At 38.7% G+C, this 21,930-nt stretch overlaps 2 protein-coding genes across 3 annotated transcripts in view; one reads left to right on the top strand and one right to left on the bottom strand.

The window, feature by feature from the left end:
* Nucleotides 1-14,641, bottom strand: ZDBF2 (zinc finger DBF-type containing 2). 2 transcript variants are annotated; one of them, XM_061378115.1, is made up of 7 exons: nucleotides 14,546-14,641; nucleotides 11,250-11,361; nucleotides 10,611-10,662; nucleotides 10,044-10,095; nucleotides 9,350-9,455; nucleotides 8,667-8,794; nucleotides 1-3,413 (listed from the first exon to the last, which is right to left on the bottom strand). In XM_061378115.1, the coding sequence occupies exons 3-7, from the start codon at nucleotides 10,660-10,662 to the stop codon at nucleotides 569-571; spliced, it is 3,183 nt and encodes a 1,060-aa protein (XP_061234099.1). In that variant the 5' UTR covers nucleotides 11,250-11,361; nucleotides 14,546-14,641; the 3' UTR covers nucleotides 1-568. The 2 variants fall into 2 exon arrangements, with proteins under 2 accessions (XP_061234099.1, XP_061234090.1); XM_061378106.1 differs by lacking the exon at nucleotides 14,546-14,641 and having other exon boundaries at nucleotides 11,250-12,240.
* The window catches only part of CMKLR2 (chemerin chemokine-like receptor 2), a 26,129-nt gene continuing 18,721 nt past the window's right edge, over nucleotides 14,523-21,930 (top strand). Inside the window, exon 1 of the mRNA XM_061378189.1 lies at nucleotides 14,523-14,619. The gene's annotated coding sequence lies outside the window, so the exon portion shown is untranslated. The remainder of the gene's footprint in view (nucleotides 14,620-21,930) is intronic.

Genomic DNA, 21,930 nt, shown 5'->3' on the forward strand with positions numbered 1-21,930 from the left:
TTGATCTGAACTGTATCATACTGTATTAATTTTAATGCCACTCCATAGGCAAATATATATTATGTGTTGAAGGTGTGTATTTACACAAATACATACACAAAATTCAGTCCAAATTAATGTATCTCCATTTTAACTTCTAGTGTAACAATCTAGTCATTTTTTGCACTTTAGAATTCCATGGAAAAATGAGAATAGGCACAATTAATACAGCTTCTAATTTACCGTATTACAGTGCCCTGGTAATACCATAAAAACAATATGATACTATTCAAGCTCATTTTCTGATGAACAGGTAAAGTCTAGTCATGAGGGTTCTAAATGCTTTTTAACTCAAACACACACCTTCTGCAGCTTTACACAATAGAACAGTGCAATACATTATGTCCCCGTATTCTAGGGACAAGAGCTGAGTTTACAGCTGTACCTGTTTCACAACAGACTGGCTTTGCACTTTCTGTAGCTCTAGCACTTCAACTGCTTCATCTATGATCTCCTTCTGTTCCATTTCCTTTTCTTCAATCTTTTTCCAGGTGCTGGTTATAGAAAAAACCCTCGATTATTTTGGTAGCTAGCTCTCACCTGGAGGAACAAGACAGTTTCGAAGTAATGGTACAGCAGAAGTTCTTCTAGAGGGTCGGTTCACAGTGCTAGGGTGACCCTGATCTCCACTTACTTCCCAGTTCCTGGCTTTGGAAGAAGCCTGCTCTGGCTCCTTAGGAAAAGATTCCGACATGACTTTCTGCCTCTTTTCAGGAATCCCTGTGACAGCTGTTGAGCTCAGAAAAGTCCTTTTTGGTTTCCTCCTCACTTTTAATTTTTTAGCATCAGGCTTTTCTTTCTTAGGGTGCTTTCCCACTGTAGTTTTTCTTGTCTGGCACCTATGGATGGACAAAGCAGATTTTTGGGCATGAGGATGAAGTTTCCTTCTCATCCCCTCTTTTTGCTGATTTTTAGGTCTGGAAGTTTGTTTGCCTGCCACTACTCTGTTTCCTCTCCTACCAACAGTACATCTGACAGACTTCGGTCCCGCAGCCTTTCTGGAAAAAACTGGTTCTTTGTTAGTGCCTTCTTTTCTCTTCCATATTGCCTTTGGACTCTCCCTCTCCAACCGCTCACTCCTGATGGAGGTCAGAGGAGTTCTGGTAACTCTACTGTTAAATGGAGTTAATCTAACATCTCCTTCTACTGCAGGCTGGCCGGAGTTCAAAGGTGAAATGATCAGGTGTTTAAAAGAGTTCTCAGAGTGACCAGATACCAGATAATCTGTTCTTTCTGTGGAAACAGAAGATCCATCAGCCTTTTGACTTGAGGCTGCATCATTCCCTTTACCTGGATCTGGCAGGAAAGATGTTGAAGATGAACCGTGCAAGTCTGACCAATTGAGTGACTTTGATGGCATGCCTTCTCTCTGTGCATCAACTAGTTTCCTGTTTGCATCAAAGCTAAGACTCTTGAAAAGCTGTCGAACGTGAGAGGGCTTTTTGGCCTTTTCTCCAGCTGGACTCTTCGGAGGCATCTTCAGAATTCGATTTGTTAGTGGGTCGTAATACTTGAAAGAACACTGTTTGTATTTATACCTTACGGACTCTTTGCTATCTGTGGAGTTATGATTTTTCCTCATTTTCGGAATATCCATAGGTTTACTTTTACACTGTTTTATCTCTGGGCACGAAAGTACATACACCACTGTCTTAGGCTGTACAGGACTCATAATCTTGCTATAGGACTCAGGAAGTTTAAGAGCACATAGCCTAGTTTTCATGTTGGGAGTTTTTTCATTCTCTGGCCACATAATGCTTGCTTTCTGATCAGCTGGATCAGATTCCCTTCTAGACACCTTTCTTTTTGCTACAGGGTAGTTCAATAGACTTGTTTGGGTGCCATGACTGACTTTGACCACCTGGCACCTTGAAGCCAGGCGCCATGTCCTTTTCCTAGGCATTTTAAGCATCTGTGCATTGCATAGTCTATCTGAGGCTACAGATGGGATATGAAAATCAGAGCCATCACTTAGAGCATTGTTAAATTCTGGCAATGCTTTAAATGATGCACTATCTCTTCTATTACTCTCAACAATATTGTTACTTTTTTCATCCTTCTGCCTTTTTTTCTTCATTCTCTTCCCTGTACAGTTGGCTGAGGATTCACTATCAAAGTAGCAGCGAAAACGACCTTCCCTGAAATCACGCACAAGTTCTTCAATTTTTATATCATCTTCATACATTATTTGAGACCAGGTCTTTCCCACAAAAGAAGGAGGCACATGAGGCAGAGCTGGAAGGACAGGCTCTTCTGTATGAACTACAACATCCTGTTTTACTGCTTCTACTTTCTCTATCGACTCACTTTTTAAAACAGAAGAGAGCTGTGTTCCATAGTCTTTATCTTGCAAACTTATTTGGACCTCTTTTAGGGTTTCTATATTTTTTATAGCTGCCTTGGGTAAGTCTGTTCCTGCCTGAATAGGTGCATCACAGTCAAAACTCATTTCAGAGCCCTCTAAATGAGTACGGTCCAGAAATGATATAAAAGTTGAACAGGGATTCTTCTCTTCTTTGAAATAAACTTCTTTAGATGTACTTCTGCCATGACAGTATTTCAAAATAACACCTTCAATAGTTTCGTCCACTGAACTTTCACCACCTCTGTTCGTCTTCAGTTTTTTGCATCTTGCTAGTTGTGGGGATGTCCCAGGACCTAAGGAGCTACTAATACCCACAGTATCCCTGAGATGGAAATCAGACACAAAAGTTTCATCCTGAGTTCGTAAACCATCTCGTTTTGAGAGTGATTGACCTGAGGTAATACATAAAGGATTGCTGCTGCTGCACAGAGTATTTCGATGAGAAACGGAAGGGCGTTTTGGGTGAACTAGTGCTGGACCAGGATTCAAGCATGGCTTCAGTAACACATCACTATTGTGTACCTCCATTCCCGTTTTACCACATCCACTCTGTGAAATCAGATTTGATGCTGCTGCCAAATTCCTAACATTTTTTCCTGTTTTAGGATTAACAGAAGAACCGTGGATTAAAGGACTGACAGAAAATCGCTGAGATACAGGACTCACAGCTGTAAACTGACCTTCACGGCTACAGTTTGCAATCTGAGCATCTTTCAGGGTGTCCCGTTTCTCATTGCTACAAATGCCCACAGAGTGCTTGGATATTCTTATAGCATGTTGCTGCCCTCTTTCTAGTTTTTCAACAAATGCTTGTGTCGCAGATGTTTTCTTTGTACCCTTACGAGACAGGCATGGAACAGAAGATCGTATTTCACCAGTAGACTCCTGGGCTTTGCTGGAAATCTCCTGTCTCTCTCTGTTCCTCTTTCTGTCCATCTCTTCCAGGGACAGGCAAGCAGTCCTAGCAGGCTCTGGAGTGACGGGGAGTGGCATGTCGTCATAGCTTGGTCTAAAGGGGAGGGGAAGAAGCACCTTATATAAATACTTTAAATACGGTTAAGGTTTTTCAAACAGTAGTGTGTTGGGTTTGGGTTCTTTTAAGAGTAATTACCTAGAATGCATCACCTAATGAACAAACACATTACCACCTCTGCTTACTTTAGCAGAGACAGCCCATCTGTAAAAAGGGCAGAGGGCTAGGGGACAACACTCCACAAAGCTAAAGATGACAATTAGTTGGTTACCCTCTTCATGCAACCACCCATTAAGAACAGGCAAACACATTACAATCATTTTATAAATACAGAAAAGAAATAAAAAGTAAAGATATTTCTTTTGTTTGAAGTTGGGAGCTTATAAAGAGGTTATTTCACTGGTAAAGCTATCAATTAATACTGAGCTTTTGTAGAGAAACACAACATTACAATATGGCACAGTACAAGAATACTATAGAGTATAGATGTTCTTTTCTCTATGAAAGGCGGCTGCATGACAGGAACACTGCACATATTGCCAGGGAATTCCATGCTCACTATTTCACACAGACATACCACAGCTTCTGACTCCCTTTTGAGAAGCCAAGTTATGACTGTTCAGCCTCACAGTGACAACAGCAGATTTTTATATACTCTGTAACTGGCTGCTCTATCTTTATGACTGCCTCAAATACAAGTGTTTATGTCTTGCAGAACTAACAGAAATGAGAGATATGGACTCTTCTGCAACATAGGAACCCACAAGGCTTCAATGTGTAACAGCTGGGCAAATCTAATGAACATAGTTGTGGTGCTTGCTTTAATACATGGCAGACATCCATGCACCTCTTATGGTGAATTCATCTGCTAAAAGTATTGTGAATAGATTTTATTGTACAGTAACTTCCTTGGTTATAAATGTTCAGCTTTCACATTTATTTAAAGTTAAAAAAAAAATAAAAATCAGGAGCCAACAGAATTAGAATGCTTAATAGTCAACATCTGCAGAAGTCCTTGAAAGACTTGGACATCAGTTGTTGTTAAAGACAGCTGATACCAAGCAACCTTGCAGCAAGTATTTCTACGTAGCTCCTTAACACTGAAAAACAATTACAGAAGAACTTAGCTGAATATAGCTATGCTTCAGCCTTTTACTGAGAGATGACAGATAAAGAAGAATTGTCAGCTTGGAAGAGCTACTTTACAGTTGACAAAATGATAGGTTTTGCCAGTGTTTAAAAAATAAAATTTAAACCTGATATTTGAACTCTATGAGTTAACAAGATTTAGTCTAGAAAAGTATACTTCATAGAATCACCACCAAACCAAAATTTCTGCCTCCCCCTGCCCCCTTATATTTCAAAGCACCAACTTCAAACCTCAGGATAGAGCTTAGTGGTAGGAAAAGGTTTCAGTGACTGAGCTCATGATCCACCATTAGATTTTGTTCTCTCCCTCTCTGAGCCAATAACAATTAAGAAAACAGTTTTCCAGCCAGCTACATATTCATTTCATCATCATTCAATAATAAACCAAATTTTCCTTAGCTTGCTTATAAACCTCATAAAAGAACATGCCAAAAGCTGGGCTTCTGAGAGATGTCATGATAGATGTGACATGAGAGATGATAGATACACAATTCTACTCTCTATATAATGTCCATTATCCTGCCAGAGGAGGAATTTAGGATGACCTGATGCGATTTTTCTTGACGAAAGAAGCAGTGACCATTACTCATCATTTCATTGTCCTCTAGGTTATTAGGAACAGTTTGGATATTCAGTTCTCATGGAAACACTATAATTTAAGCAAAGAAGTCTGTAGGCAGATCCTCTTCTCTGCCCTCAATGATAATCGACAATTGCTACATTTGTTTTTTTCCCAGTCCTTCTGAAACATCACATATTCTCTGCGGCCTCTGAAAATAATTACTATCAGCTCCCAGAATGCTTCAGAGAGTACTAAGTATCATGTGCTCAAATCCCTGTTTACTGAGGTCATTTGAGGAGAACTACAGAGCCACTAACAGTCATAAACAAAGCAACTTTTTAATGCAAAACAATGTGGAAATGAAAGTTATCAGAAGACCAAGAGCTACAAAGGTCTTGCCCACAAGACAGGGCCTGAAGCACTGTCCATCAAACAAACAAACAGGCCTTCTAAGGAAACAGTCTCCTCAACTCATTGCAACACATAATGCAGGGGGGTGGGATATGGGATGTGGGAAATCACACCGGCTACATAAAAAGCGATATGTAAGAAGTAGGGATGCACTTTGCATAACCCTACCAAACCACACTGATTCACCAGCAGCAGTATAAAACCCCCCTCCCTGAAAAAAATATAATAAAACTTTATAACAAAACTTGCAATATTCCTTGTGTACTCCAAAAGTAGCAATTTTCTCAAAGGTGTATCACCTTTTAGAATACAGTGGAATTCTGGTTATCTAAGTAAACAGGACTGAATTTATCAGAGTACTGATAAGGGTTATAGGACTGAATAAGCAAAAAGAAAAACCTCATATAATGAAACGTCAACAACAACAAAAAAAAAAAACAAACCAAAACAAACAAACCCAAGATTGTTTCTATTATCAAATGACCAAACAATGCCTATCAGCTGAACTTCTGTGGCCCACTGCTGCATGCATTCTTGTCCACCTAAGATGTGAGATAAAGTCCCTTTATTCAAATCAGAATTAGACTGAAAGGCTAAAGGCAGTAGAAATAATCCTTTAACTTTCTCATTTCAGAGTTCTTCTACCTTTGTGATAAACACACGGCATGTGGATACTGCTGGAAGATTGAATATAGGACTAAATGGATTTTGGTATGGATAAACTGCATCAAATTCCTAGGCTTCTAGCTTGCTTAGCAGTCTGTATTCGATTTTCAAAAATTCCTTACAAACAAATGTCTCTGAGATGGAGGTAATGTAAGCTAAAATGCTGAGCTGTAAATTGGGACTGCTCTGTTGAGAACAAGACTGGCCCTGGGGTATGTATAAAACAAGGGTAGCCTTTGAAGATAAGGAAGGAGTAATGATGCGGCAGAATAGCTCCCCCCTCCATAGTCAACCTAGGGTGAAGATAATAAAGGAACAACTAAGACAGATGAGGCCAGTTCTTCAAGATAAGGAACAAACCAGAACAAACTGACCTAAAACATGGACACAATTGTTAAGTAATTCACAGGAGTCTTTTCCACATGTGCAATCACAGAGGTCCATCAGCAAACACAGTGAGGAAGACTATCGGGATAGGCTGAGGGGTCTGAGACCCCTCAAGACCACCACTCAGCAAGAAAGCATGTGCGTAATTAAAATGCAAATATTAATTAGTTAGTTTTTAATTAGTTAGTTCCACGAAATGTAATGAATATGTAAAACATCTCCTAGAAAGTTTGTAAATATACACATAAGTTTGTTGTATATACAGATGCTGCTTGTAGACTCCCGGTGCGCTCACCTTTGAGAAATGATTCACATGTGCACCCAGCAGTGCAACAAAGAATGCTTTCTAGAACTCCAAATCAAGTCTTAAAGAGTTCCTTTGACTGTCTTTTGTGGTAACAGAACTACAGTTCTATACATTTACAATCTTCTGGCAGTTCTGTTACAAAGTACCCCCAAAAGCAGAGTGAAGATTTCCTCTCTTAAATGCTCAGTATTTCTTTATATAAAAACTTCTACACCAAGAGTTTGGAGGAAGGAATGATTTCTTGATTTGTGTGGGTTCTTTGGTTTTTGTTTGGTTTTGGTTGATTTTTTCTGGTGGGGAGGAAAGGCAAAACACCAATATCCTCTGAAATTCAGTATAAGGCAAAGCTCTGGTCAATATTTATTTTCTCCACATCACTACTAGGTTCTGCAAAACAAATCAAGACTCTCAAATATTTCTATAATCCTTTTAAATTAAGGTTAAGATACCTTTTGTGAATTCAGCTGAAAAATAAAAACAGGTATTTAAGAACTGAATGAAAGTATGTATCAATCCAAGTGGTTTTATGTATGAACAAAGACAACCCAGTTCTTACTTCAGATGTCAGTTAAGAATGTGGGGGCTTTTGCTTGCTTCAAAGCAGGCCTGCAACATAAATCTATTCACACTTTCTTTTCCATCTTTGCTTTCTTCTTCCTCCAATCTCTGTCTCTGGGATTACTCCTCCCCTTTCTCCCCCCTACTTCATCTAGATTTTGTACGTAATTTTTCTCATTCCAGTCCTTCTTTCAACAACTTAAGAGGAACATGCGTAGCTTGTTGCTCCTAGTTACTAAGTTTTGTTCACCAAAGAAATAAACTTCTGTCAGTGACACAGCAAGACAGGACTTTTTTTCATTAGGTGTTACCTTAAAGTGAATACTATATTTTCTCCATGGCAAAAAAATATGCATGCTCTTACACTAGCAGGATTTAATTTATTTATTTAAGATGGAAGCTTATTAGCAGTGATGTGTACATGTCCTGGGCTAACTTGTCATAGACACGTCTATTTTCTTGTTCTGTCACATCCCTGGTAATATCAATATGACTGCCTCCAGACAAAATACCCTTATACTTGTTTGTCAGATCTATAGCAGAGTTATATATCAAGATACACTGTACTGGGTCAGACTGGGATTTTTGTCTGCCTTGCAGAACATAATAAACAAGGAATGAGATTTAATTGATTTCCCTTCTTCTACAGGGAAAAAACACACCAACCCTCTCATGATAAATAAAGAGAACACTTTTGAAAATCTGAGCATTAATGAATTGGCCAATTAATGTAATCCATGTAAGTATTAAACGAATGCGTGAACTGCAAGGATCATGAAGAAATAAGCATAGAAATATTCGCCTGATTATCCAAAAGCAAGAAACCAGAAATATGAACTCTTTCAAAACATACCATAAAATACACTGCTATATATAAAGCTCAGAATTATAATAATACATGTATACAAAGCCCAAATTACAAGAATCCATAAACACATGTCAGACTGGACAGTCTGCCATTATACCCATGACCCATATGTTGCTTCTTTTTTCCACACAGTTAGTTGCCATCAATAGCGTTGTACCAAATCCTTAAGTAGTGAAACAAAGCTTAAAAGTACAGAGACAACACAAAAGCAGTACACATGGATATCGCTTCTGTAGATACACTCCTTTCAAAATTTTCTTCAGTGTGAAAGCTTCACCTCAAATGGCCCAATTTACTGCTCAGCAGTGGAACAGAACTAATAATGCACGCATTCTACCAACACATACTTGAAAACATTAAAAAAAGCCAGCCATATTATACCTGTTGTCATGGTATCTGTGTGGATGATGCTGCAAAACATCTTGCAAGAAACGTTCCATCAAGCTACTGGCACCCATACGATTCCTGCAGTAAGTGGTAAAATGTCTGTGCTGGGAGCTGAAAACATGCTGATGAAAGATAAAAGAGACAACTAGTTCAATATTACTGTTAACACACTGGCCTGTTCCAAAAAGTTACTTTCCAAATTAAACATTACACTGTTGCTATGAAAATACTTAAACAAAAAGAAAAACTTTCAGCCTTTTCTTTTTTAAGAAACCTTGACCCAACGAGGTTTTTAAACATGCTTAGAAAGTCTCAATACTAAAATGTGCTGAAACATCTTTTCTGAGTTGGAACATATCTAACATATTAATTCTAATACAATATATAGAGATCTCAAGATTAAAGCTACAGAAATAAACCCACTGGATGCAACGCACAGCAGTGTGCCACTTCAGAAAGCAGACTGCAGTAGCCATGCCACTCCATCAGTATCTTTTTAACAGGTAATAGATAAGGGGGGGGTATCATCTTCTTGGTGTATACACTGTGTGATACTGAATGAAAACTAATCAGTTTATGTATTGGTTGTTCGGTGTAAAGATTGATATTTTATAAGATGATAAAGCCTTCTCATACTCTTTGCTATCTGTTGCTGAATTATACAGAAGCCTTCTTACCTGTTCCAGGTTACTGTAGTGTACATGGCAACAGTTGCAGTATCCTTGTCTATTTTGCACAGTAGATACTCCAGGCCAAGAATGGTCTTGCCGTCTTGTGTGTAAACTGAAAGAAGCAGGTAATATTACCAAGACATGTTGGGATGCCTAATTCATGTTCTTAACTTGAAAATTCTACCCAGCTATCTTACTACAGAGCTGGAACAAATTTGCAAGATCAATGCTTTTATTTCAGAGTTTTAATGGCAAGTAGGACTACATATTTTAAGGTATTCCCAAGCAAATTTCACTAAGAAAATTTTTACTTCAGTGCAGAACAAAGGGTAACAGGTTGAATGCGCAGCTAACACAAATGCTAATTTCAGTTGGCTGAAATTTGAAGAGAACTGTCTCGTCAGAAAAAGGCAGTCATTTTTCAATTCTTCTGGGATTTTATTATTAAAAAAAAAAAAAGGCTAAAGATAAAGAAATCTTGACACCCACACATTAGTTTTGGGCACTACAATGCACCTTCCCCACAGTTTTTAATAGTACGTGGGTACAGATAAAAAGGACGTCCACCATATACTTGACCTATGTTGTATCACTGTCATCCATTATACAAGGTAACAGATAAGGTTGAAAACCAAACTCTTTTTGGTTTACTTTGTGTAAGCAGTAAACTGGATGCCAGTTAGATCATGACCTAACTTACCTGCTACTGCTGTCCTGTTGTACAAAGCCTTCAACACCATGCCTTTCGGTTCCTATAGGGAAAACAAACCAAAACAGAGTATTAAAGAAATAGAGTTTCACCTGCAATTAATTACTTCTCTTACATTTCATTTGTGAAACCTACTATTTTAAAGGAAGATTAAAAAAGAACGTATATGTAGAGAGAGATCCTTTAGTCCCCAAAGTTCCTCTGAGAGCTTCATCAAATAAGCTTTACTCTTTCATGGTTGAGGTGAGTGTGAATTTTTTTCTACTGATTTGTCTGGGATCAAGATTAAGCAATCTGCATTTATACTGCCATATCCATGATCACTGAGATAAAATGTAACATGTCTTTAACAGCTTATTTACAGGACAAGGAAATTACACTGACATAGAAACTCTGTGGACAATTCAGAATTCGCTTGTTCCATCTAAGTTCCACAACAAAGCCTAGGAAATCAAAGTGTGCAATTCAAACTACAAGGTGAACTGATGCTTCTGCTATTATTAGATTTAAAAAAATAAAAATAACTTCAGCAAAACCATTTACTTTTAAACTTCTCACCTTGTGCTGAAGAAGCAGAAGCTTCATCAGATGCTTTGATTCTGTCAAACATCTGTAAGTAAAAACCAAAATAACTGAGAACACACAATGTTTTAAAACCCACAGTAAAGCTCATTCTCAAGTTCATCCTTCAGTCCAAGCTGTTCAGAAGCACTTCACTGTTTTGGCTACAGACATGCACTGTAAAAATAAACCTCTGCTTTACTAGGTTACCCTAATATTATATTTAATAATGCACATTTGCTTTGACAGAAGGGGCTAATTGCTGTTTTAATTAATACCATACTTATGAATACAACTTAGACTGCTAGGTTATTAAGCAATAACCTTGTCAAATTCATTTAATTCATTTCCTGAGTTGCCTTTACAATAAAGATGAAAGATGTATGCTAATAAAATCTATGCATTATATATACCTAGACCAAAGAAAATAATTTTGTTTATCCAGGCTAAAAAGTAAACCTTATTGTTCAAAAGACCTGCAAACCAATATTTAATCCCACAATTTTTAATTAACATATGACTGCAGCAACATACAGTTACATGCTTTAGGGTGCCCAAACACAAAGGGCTTCCAAGCTTCACGCATTCCTTTTACCTTACTGAATTCAAGCATAAAATCAGCCTTCTAGTACAAACCTTAGAGTCATCAGCCTTCTTTATCAACCAAAGGTGACTGCAGACTAGCAAACAACAAATGTGGAGCAGGAGGCCATTTGCAGTGCAGGACGCTTATCTCTTCTCATCCCATCTGGCAACAATGAAGTTAAAGAGTCTTTTAAAACAGAGTTAATAATACATATTTTCCATGCCCTAGGGCACGTAAATTTTTCTGTACCACTTTGCAAACAAGTCAGTCGATAGAATGGATAAACCTCTATTAAAGTCTGCAGTACATCCTTCTTTTTTGTTATGGCAGCTGTTTTGACAGTCTTTCCTACACAAATGTTAATTATGCTTTCTGGAATAACTTTGCTCCTTCTTTCTCATAGTCCCTATGTATTAAATATTGTTATCGTTTTGGATGCCAGCACTCAAGACATAAAGTATATAATATAATATATACTAATATATTCTACAATAACAGAAAACAAATTCCTCTACATCAACCAAATTGAAATGAATCTACTTTGAGCATTGTTCATGAACCTGCTCAGAAAAAGAATGCTTTCTTTTGCTTATGTTACATAAGCTATGTAGATATTGCAGTAATACATTAACTGGAAATTTAAGAGTAGGGTGGATGTTCAAAGCATGTTACAAATTAATCATTATATATGTTCAATTAAGTATTATTATTAGCATTATAAACAGGAAAACAGAAAGGCCACAATAATTTACACAATCACTATTGCCAGCACCACAGTGAAAGTACTATATCCTATCGCAAAACTCAGGACTTCACAATTCGTAGATTGCTCTTGGCTTAGCATTTATGCAATTGTGCGATGACAAGCAAAGTTTCAAATCAACCACTTTTACTTTCTATGCTTTACAAACTGTTTTTACAAGAATCATCCCTTCCCTCCTCAATTCCCGTTCTCATATACGTAGAAAAGATGCTCCTATATGAAGCTACATGTCATCAGGCTTGACAGACTTGTGGTTTGTTTTTTGTTTTCTTTTAATTTGTTTTTACTGGTCATTATAAAATAGAAGAGCTGTTATAGCAGTTGTAGTCAGAAGGAATACCTTAATATCTCAACTCAAAAAACCCCAAAAGAACACTCACTCTTCAAAAAAAACGCCAACAAACCACACAACCAAACCACCAGACTCTTTTTCCTTCCCATAGTGTATCAATTCATGCAGAACTAAACAAACAAAAACAAAGCAAAAAAAAAAACAGCTGTTCTTATAAAGATTCTTATCAGGCAACTCAGAAAAGGTTTTCTATATGGAAAACTGATCTCAGTCACCCTGTTCTGTGTCTTATATGCAGTCAGGACCCAAAAGAAAATGAGGGGAGAGCCCACAAGACTATCTTTCATGAATGATGCTTTATGGCAAATAACTTGTTACACGTGCTCAAAGTCAACTTACCAATTTTTTAAGGTCTTGCTATAGATATATATACTTCAGAAGAAGCAACAAATGTGGAGTGTGACAAGAGAGCAGCAACCAGAGATGAAGCTACCCCATTGACAGGGCAGTCACACAGCATTTCCATCGTCAGCAAGGGACACCACAAACATTCATTCCACAGAACTGCATTAAAGCACTGTGATATACAAATATCTAGTTTCACCTCAGAGACAGCAAGCAACAGCAACTGCAATACATCGAAGGACAACTGCTACAACAGCTCATTACTTCCTTATTTCAAGGAATAATTCCAGTAGTGGTGCACTGCAGAGAGTTCACACACCTGCAAGTACAATTCTGTACGTTACACCCCTAGGCCAAGACACAGACTCGTGCACATCTAAACTGAGCTACAAGCATAGTAACTTTAAACAGGACAGGACTATGTCCTATAATTACAATTAATTACTCCAGTCTGGATCTCCTCATCATCTTTCTACAGTTCAAGGAGATTCAATGGACCAGATTTTCTCACTGGCAGAGTGACATATTAGGTAAGACTTGTAAAAGCCTGGCTATCACTTAATAACTGTCAGAAAAATATTAGAGAAGATATTTACCTATAAAGCTTGCAAGAGAGAAATTCCTATTCTTTTATCTCAAGTGTTTCATAAAGAACATCAGTGTACAGGACAAAAAAGCAAACAAACCAACATGAACTCAGTATGATATACAGCACAAAACCACCCAGAGATACAAACCTGAACTCAAAACAATACACAGCTTGCTTACTATCTGAAGTCAACCAACAGGCTAGGAACGTAAAGGATGTGGAGATGCCTTATTTATGTTGCCAAAATCTGAACAGCCTAACTGCAATCCTGACTTTATCAAAACAGAACCTACAGCTATAAATCCACACAGGATTTTCCAGATGTCCATGCAAAGCCCATGAAATTCTACCTTTGCTGAGATACTTTAAATTGTAAATGTTTTAAACAGTTGGATTAAAAAAGTTGTATCTGTACAAGTGATAGCTTCAACATTTTACCATTGCAAAATCCTGTAAATTGTAACAAAGATAACTAAACCTGGCTATATACATAAACGTTTGATTTGGTGAGTTTCTAACCAGGCTGCTCCCACTGCCTCTAATACCGATGTTTCTTTTTGGTTTTACTGAATCATGCTGTGCACAGCAACCAGAGAATGAAAAGCCTCATATAACCCTATTATAACAGGAGAAATCCATAAAGAGGCAACCAAAAGGCATGAAATACACACATGAATCAATAGTAAATAAATAAATTAGTGGTGCATTCTGACACTATCTGGAAGTGTCAAAGGCATCAAAGAAACTCTCCAGACAGTGTCACTCTTGCACTGCAATAGGTTACACGTAAGTAAAAAGGAGTAAAAAGGTGAATCGAAACGGCTCCTCCAAAACCACCTCACAAAAAACTCTACTGCCCCTTCACCTGAGAAAGCCTATGCTAGGTAAACAAGAGGGAAAACAAGGTTGAAAAGCTCTCCCTGAAACAAAGTTATCTGTTTTCCAGCAGCGCTAGCACAAAGAGAGGCGGGAATTCATTTCAGAAGCTGCTTCTGTTTCACGGCCACACAGCACCAGCTCCATGAGTCCTGTACCTGAGACCCCCTGAACCCCGCCGGGAGGCGCGCCCACAGCTCCCCACCCGCCCCGTCCCGTCCCACCGCGGGGCCTCCGGCAGCAGTGAGGGGCCAGGTCCCGCTGTGCCGTGAGAGCGCTGCGCAGCGGCGGGGCCGCGGGACGCCGGCAGCACCCACACGCGTTAACGCCCGCGCACCCCGCCACAGTAGTCCCTCCTGCTCGAGGCCAGCCCTCTTCCCTGCTGCTCCTGCCGCCCGCTCCCGCCCCGGCACCGCCTCACCTCCATTACCTTCCCGTGAGCCGTTCCGTGGCACACTGAGGTCAAGGGACGCCATCCTCTGCTTCCTGCTCCGGGTCGGCGCGGCGCGGGCGGGGCCGAGGGCAGCCCTGTGGGAGGAGGAGAAGGTGGAAGGAGGGGTTTATGTTTTCCCTTTGCCGGTGGGGCCCTTTGCAGCCGCTCTCTTCTCCGGTGTCGGGGTTGTACTTTCATTTTCCTTGTTCGCTCGGCTTTTGGCGAGCTCGTGTTCCGGGCCAGCCGCGGCTGTGGTGTGGGAGAAGACCCCGTACTACCGTCCCTGCGCCGCCGGTCCCGCCGGCCTGTACTGAGCGGCAGCTCTCTAATGGCTGGTTGAGGAGAGAGGGGAGCTGCCGTCCTTTCGGCCCTGAACGGCTCTTGCCGTGTAGGTGTGTGAACACCGCTTGAGCGGAGTCTGGAAAGCCTCGGTTCCCCCAGCCGCGGCGCTGGAAACTCGCTCCGAAAACCCGGGGGTTGTGTGTTTTTGTCGCGCTCAGTTCGGGGTTATTCTGTTTTGTGAGGCAGCATCTTTGATACGCTTTATATCAGCAACTTCCTCAAAAAACATCATTTCGTATGCTTGAGAGCAGGCTGTAGGGTTTATACCTTTGGTTTGTTCTTCGTTTTCTGTCATTAAAAATGGCTTGCTTTCCATGGTGTGCCTTGTTTATGGTGTGTTCTATCAGAAAGTGGAAGAGCTTAGTGTGAGGTTTTGATGGAGTTAATAGAGCTGCATTTCTTTTACTCAGAAACAGACTTAAGAATATGACCTTAGTTCAGGTTCTCTTTTGTTTTCAGCTGTAGGGTGTTTCTAATGTTTATCTAATCTCCCATGGGAAACCAGCTAGCGCGTGTTTCTCTTCTGCTGAAGCAGCAGGATTTTTAAGCAATCTCTGTAGACGCAGTCAATGCTCTTGTGCAAAGACAGGTGCAGATACAGGCTTGGGTTGTGCAGTGGTGGGGGGGATTGTGAATGCATCATATTACAGAAAGTTTGAACAGAGACTTCTGTAAGAAGACTGTGTAATTATGAAACCATAGCTTAGGAATGTCCACCCACACTGAGCAAGTAATTGAGTGCAAATCTCAAATGGCAGCACAGCAGGAGGAGGCTGTTCTTTAGGAGGAGACTACCTTACTTGCTGTTGGATTTTTTTGGTTGTGCATAGATACGAATTTTTATTGCCAAAAAGAAGCACTTACCACAGAACTAAAATTCCCTGGTGATATTTTGTTGTATGGAAAAAAAAGAGCAGGGGAGAATACAACTGTTTAGTCATATGGAACATAATGATACTGCCTTTAAGGTTAAGAGGATCCTGTATTAATTTTACACTCAGCTATGTATTGTGTTGGGATAACTGAATAACATGATGGCTTAGTTGAAGTATCGTGGCAGATACAAGGTTTTAATACAAGTATATAGAATCTTAGAATAATTAGGGTTGGAAAGGACCTTAAGATCATGCAGTTCCAACCCCCTGCCATGGGCAGGTACACCTCACCCTAAACCATGTCACCCAAGGCTCTGTCCAACCTGGCCTTGAACACCGCCAGGGATGGAGCATTCACAGCTTCCTTGGACAACCCCTTCCAGTCTGTCGTCAACCTCATAGTAAAGAGTTTCTTCCTTATGTCTAACCTAAACTTCCTCTGTTTAACTCTGAACCCATTATCCCTTGTCTTATCACTGCAGACCCTGATGAAGAGTCCAAACACATATGTGGGAGAATCAATCACTTTGTTAACATGGAAAGGATTTTTTATTTCAGTGCTGAACAAGTGAAAACCTAGTTTTAGCTGGAATCTTACGGGTAAGAGTGAAGTTCTGTAAGAAGCAATCATAAAATTTTGCAGATGCAGTATTTCTGTGGAGAAGGTTTATGTGTGTGAAAGCTCCAGCATGTGCCCAGATTATTGCATGTCAGCAGAACTGCATTGTTCAAACATGGCAAAACCGCTTTGAAACACCTTATGTTAGGCTAAAATAGTTTACTTTTATGATGGTTTATAGCAGGCTTGGTGAGTTACTATGGCTCAGCTAACCCTTCATAACTTGTTGAAACAAAGTAAGCTTGTATGTACCAGAATGGCTCATGTAAAATGGAAGTCCTTTGCAAAGAGAAGGCTATAGTCTGCCTTATAATGCCGTATAACTTGTCCTTGGAATGCTCCTGAATATTTTTGCAAGGATAGAGTGTAATACTCTGTATTTTGGACAGTCATTCAAAGATAGCAGAACTTAAGCTTATGTTGCCAAATATTTATTGGCTTTCAGCTCTTTCTGTATTTATGAACTTGAGGTTGCACCCTGATTGAAGCTCAGGTAAGGTATTGAGAGATGCCCTTGTCCCTCAGTCTCCTTTTCCCCTCTTAGGAACCTGTTCCTCACATATGTGCATGAACACTGAGCAGGGCTGGCAAACTTCCTTTCCCCTTCTGAAAATTCTCCCAGTCTGAGCATTAGGCTTTCTTCTCTTTGCTGATACCTATACTCATCTGTTCAATTTCCATAAAATGTCCTTTACACTTTTCACTGCTTTGCTTTCTGCTTTTACTTTGACTTGCTGTTTTTCCACTCCCGTTACCTAAATATATGTCAAGGTTATACCTATGAAAAACATTAAGAAAAATTGACAAAGGTGAATCACAGCTATTTTCCTAGACAGTCTCAGATTTCTTCAACAGTTGGGTTCAGATTGTAAAGGGAGAATGTGACAAAATCAAGGTTGGCAAAACTAGCTGGCAGGAAACTCACCTAGTTTTTAGTTTGCTGCATATGTGCTTTGTATGTTCTAGTTTTAAAAGCCTAATTTATCCTTAAATTGTTGTTTTCGTAATTGTTGTCAAAGGATCTGAGCTAAGTGCTGACTGACTGTCAGCGGTTGAGGGCTGGGGTTAGGGCCATAGAGGGAATACTATTGCCAAAGGTCCGCAAAGATTGATTGCTAGATCTAGCCTGGATTCTAACAAGCACTGCAACTTTCAGGGCAGTCTGAGTACATCTGTAGATTTTGGAGCACTTCACATTCTGACTAAGCTTTGGAAAGGAGGATCTTTTCAACTTTATAGCAGAATGGATGATCCATAATGCCTGGCACTAGATTAAAACCTTTAATTACAAGAAGTGTAAAATTCTCTTAGAAGTTTTTTATTGTTTTTCTCTGAATGTTCTGATGAAGGCCACAGTCCAGTATCTCATACGAGACTAAATGGAGCAATGAGCTTATCTATGATACTTACTTTTTTCCCCTTTAATATCAATTCAGTTATATTTAATAATAAGGGGTTTTGAAGTAAAAGAAAAGAATTCATCCTCTTGTAAAAGGCAAGGGTAATCTTCTATCAAAATAGAGCTTGGGGTTTTTTGTCTGCTTTACTTAGAGTAGGGTTGGCAGATTGCTATTACACATTGATTTTCTTTATTATAAGCATGTTTTTATTTTTAAAATTATTTTTTTTTAATATTAATGATAATACAACTTTGGTATGGCATTAGAATTAAATGCAAGCAAAAAGGAAAATAATTTTTTTTTAATAGAATCCTATTTTACAAGAAGGCAAACTTCTTATGGGCATTCTGTGCACTTTATTTAAAACTGAGCTGTCTTTTTTATGTTGTACTCAACATTTTGTAAATTTTATAATAAGAGCTTTACTTAACAATAAAAGCATTCTAACTATATGGAATATTAGTTTAACCCCCAAACTTAAGGGATAGTCTAAAGGTTGTTCTTTCTATTTTTCGTTCTCTTGTCAGAATTACCTTCTTAAGATTAAAACAATGTCAAATGAAATTATAATTCTAATTGCTTAATCATTTAAACCACCAAAAAGCTTAGTGTGATTGGATAGTGACCAAGGAACTTTAAAATACCTTTTAAAACTGAGAGGGTTATAAAAAGGGGTTTTGAAAAGCATGGACCAAGAAATTTCTCTTAAAAATATTTTACTTTCATGTAGTCAGGACATTAATCTTTAAAAGGTTACCTGAAGTACTTTGCAGTTTGAATCTTTTTGCATATCTTTGGCTATTATTTGAAGGCAGTGCTGCTGCTTACATGGGCTTACGTTTTCATAGTTTGTGGGTTTGCGCTTCTTTTTGTGTACTAAAATTGCTTTCAGTAATATATATCTGTATACATGCACTTTGAAGAATAAAGACACTTTGATTTTAATAGTGCTTAGCAAAACTCTGAGGTACTCGTGCTGATCCCAGGGCGTTCTGCTATTGCTCTTACAGCTGCTGTTGGTATTTGCTGGCAGGTCATTCAGAAGGAACAGCTGATGTGACAGCTGTAAATGTGTTACTTTAAACAATATGGGTACAAACTTTGTCCAAATTCAGCGTTTTCAGATATTTTCTGCATGACAGGCTACTAATGTTCTTACACTTCATTTCAAATCCATACCCTGGCATTGCTGCAGTTGTTTTGAATTTGTTAGCTTAAATTAACGCGGTTTTAGGGCTTTCTGCTCTAAGAGAAACAGCGAAGGAGTTAAATCAGCAGTTGTGAGGTTTGTGTGCCATGGCTCTAACACTGCATGAACTGTTTCTCTGCTGGATGAAGACTAACCATCTGTACCTAAGACAACATGGAGAAAACGTGGTCTTAGTGTCTAGAGAGCCTACTTGTGAAGCATAGTAAAATTCACTTGAGTTAAAAGGAAATTTGTCTCCAGATCCTTTTCCTGTTTTTAACCTGGAAGAGCATTTGGCTTTCAGAGAATACAGCTTTCATCATAAAATGCTGCAAAGTTTACTGTTACATTCACAGTCATTTCTCTCTTCTGTTAATGATTGTTCAGTCTGTTCAACCCTCTGAAATAACTATGCCTAGTTTTTTAGGGAAGTGACACAAACAAAAGGGCTAGCTCAGGAAGTAGGTCAGGGGTTGCCTGTAGGTGAATGCTCATGAATTACAGGATATTCTTTGACCTTCATGTTGTGCATGGGATTTTTTTTAGATTCAAAAATAGTCTCAGAGTTTCTCAATTCTATTCGGCATTGTTTCCTATTTACATTTTTAAAACCACCAATTTCAAAATTGACTGAGTAATGTAGTCAAATCAGCCCTTGAGAACTGGCAAAGTTTTCAAGTATGATTGTTCATTACCAAATTACTTGGAAATGCATGATAATTTCCAACATGTACATGCTGGAAAATACAGTAGAAAGCCATAAGATGACTATTTCCCCATGCTGAAGGGAGCTCTACAGAGTCTTCAACTATGAAGGGAACAAAGACCAACAGGTTCTTGTATTAACCAGTCATATAACATGATTGAAATAGACTTACATTCAGAACAGAATTATTCTCATTTGCATGGCAAAATATTTTGATCAGCATGTTTTAAACCGTTCTTATAGATAAGGGACAAAATTAATGTGGATGTTTTAATCAGATGCTAATGTGAGAGTCTTGAATATTTTAAGTATAGTAGATGACTATTACTCCCTTCTCACCTACCTCACATTCTGTCATTGTAGGAACTCCAAGGTATTTTTGTAAAGTAAATATTAATTCCCATTACTCAAGCAACAAATAATGTATCTCTGATACAAAGAGGTAATTTTCCAAAGCTTCCTGGAAGGTTATTCATTCTGGTTTTTTAAAGAATTTTCAGGCTCCCAGAACTTGAGAACCTGCCTTGACCTCTCAGAATATTCTAAATTAAACGTTTATATCCATCAATTTCAGTGGAACTGTTCTGGTTTTAAATAGATGCAGATGGATGTAAGATGATACTGAATGTAAAATGCCTCGGCAGCTTCCTTGTCAGGGAGTTCCAAATACATATACTATTACGTTGAGTCACTGGATGTTCTGCAGTCAATTTAAGGTGGGGTTAGAATGTATTCCCAAGGTAGTTAAGTATGCGTTATTTTCCTCTGCACTGGCTGTTCTAAATCCTGTTACATTTTTTTAATGTTCCCACAATAAACCACATATTTTCTTACGTCTGAGAGCCAGCAGACTCTCTAGCCTGGTTTATCCTGAGAATAATTTAAAGAAAGATTTCTTTATCCTATTTAGGAAAAAAGCAGACAGTTAAACGAGAAGTTCTGTGGGTTTTTTCCAAGGACAAGACTTAATTTTAAGCCAGGAATGCTGATAAGAAAGAACATCTGCCTTTGAAAAAAACCACTTTCTTTTATAGTTTGAAAATACAGAGATCTTTTCATGGAAAATTTTTTAACAAGAGAAAGTGGGAAAAAGAACTTTTGAACAAAAAGCTTTTGATTTTTCTTCAGCATTTCATATACTATTACTTGAGCTGTAGTGGTTCTTTGGACCACAGTTTAGTCTCTTTTTCTAGTCCATCAGTAAAACTTCTACGTTGTTGGATGGTGTAATATCGAAGTGGTCAGAATTCAGTTTCTGGTTTGCACCCAAGCTACATACAGTTGGTGTAATTCCCCTTTGCCTAGTTTTTCATTTTGAAATGTTCACTTCCCTTTAAAAGAAGGGAGCCTATTTGTCTTGAAAAGACAAGCGTCTACTTAAATAGCCTTTACTATGTGCAGAAAATGCTGCAATTCTAGTCTCTACAAAAAAAAAAAAAAAAAAACCCAAGTGAGAAGGGTTTAAAATAAACCTTTATGTGTGTTGGTGCAACTTAAGGAGTAGCAATAGAATGAGCAAATAAATACCGGGAGTTTTAGCCGCCTCTTTCCTTAGACTGATTTCCTATGCTTCCTTTCCTGAGCCCAGTTTTGCTTTCATTTGAAGGCAATGGACGAGTTAACGTTGCCTTTATAGACTGACTCCTTAACAAAGTGTTTTTCAGAGCCTTTAATAATTTGCTTTGCCACTATCACAAGCAGCAGGCCTATTGGGATTTATAAGGTCCCGTCTCATTAGAGAGGCTGAGGGATGGGTAGGGTTTAGAAGCAAAACTGTTCTCCCCCCTGAGAGGGATCAGTGGAGAGGGCAAATGTAGAGCAGTAGGCAGAAGCTCATGTTGGTTTTCCCTGTCTCACAGTCATTTCTATGGATAAATAACTTAAATCCCCATGGAGTCAACGTCTCCTGGCACCTTTCATAAGATATGTTTTCATCCACTCTGCAGGAAAAAAAAATCTGACAAATGTAGCTGACTAAAAAAAACAACTTTAAAAATACAAATGAAGATGTGCTTAAACCACTGACCACAGCTTCTCAGAACTTCCGTAGTTGATTGATTGGTTTGGATTTGATTTGCACCAGCTTTGCACTGATGTTCAGGAACGATTCTCCATTGCAAGGGCCAACTGCCTAATTTAAAACCTTTGCATCTCCATAAATCCTAGGGAATGTCAATAGCTGGTCAGTCTGACAGAGTAACCAGCAGGCTCCACAATTCCCCATGTGCATAGATATTTCTCT

The sequence above is a fragment of the Neopsephotus bourkii genome, unplaced genomic scaffold (genome assembly GCF_033783945.1).
Source record: "Neopsephotus bourkii isolate Nb327-2 ecotype Australia unplaced genomic scaffold, CSIRO-AGI_Nbou_v1 NB_196, whole genome shotgun sequence".
NCBI classification, from domain to species: domain Eukaryota; kingdom Metazoa; phylum Chordata; class Aves; order Psittaciformes; family Psittacidae; genus Neopsephotus; species Neopsephotus bourkii.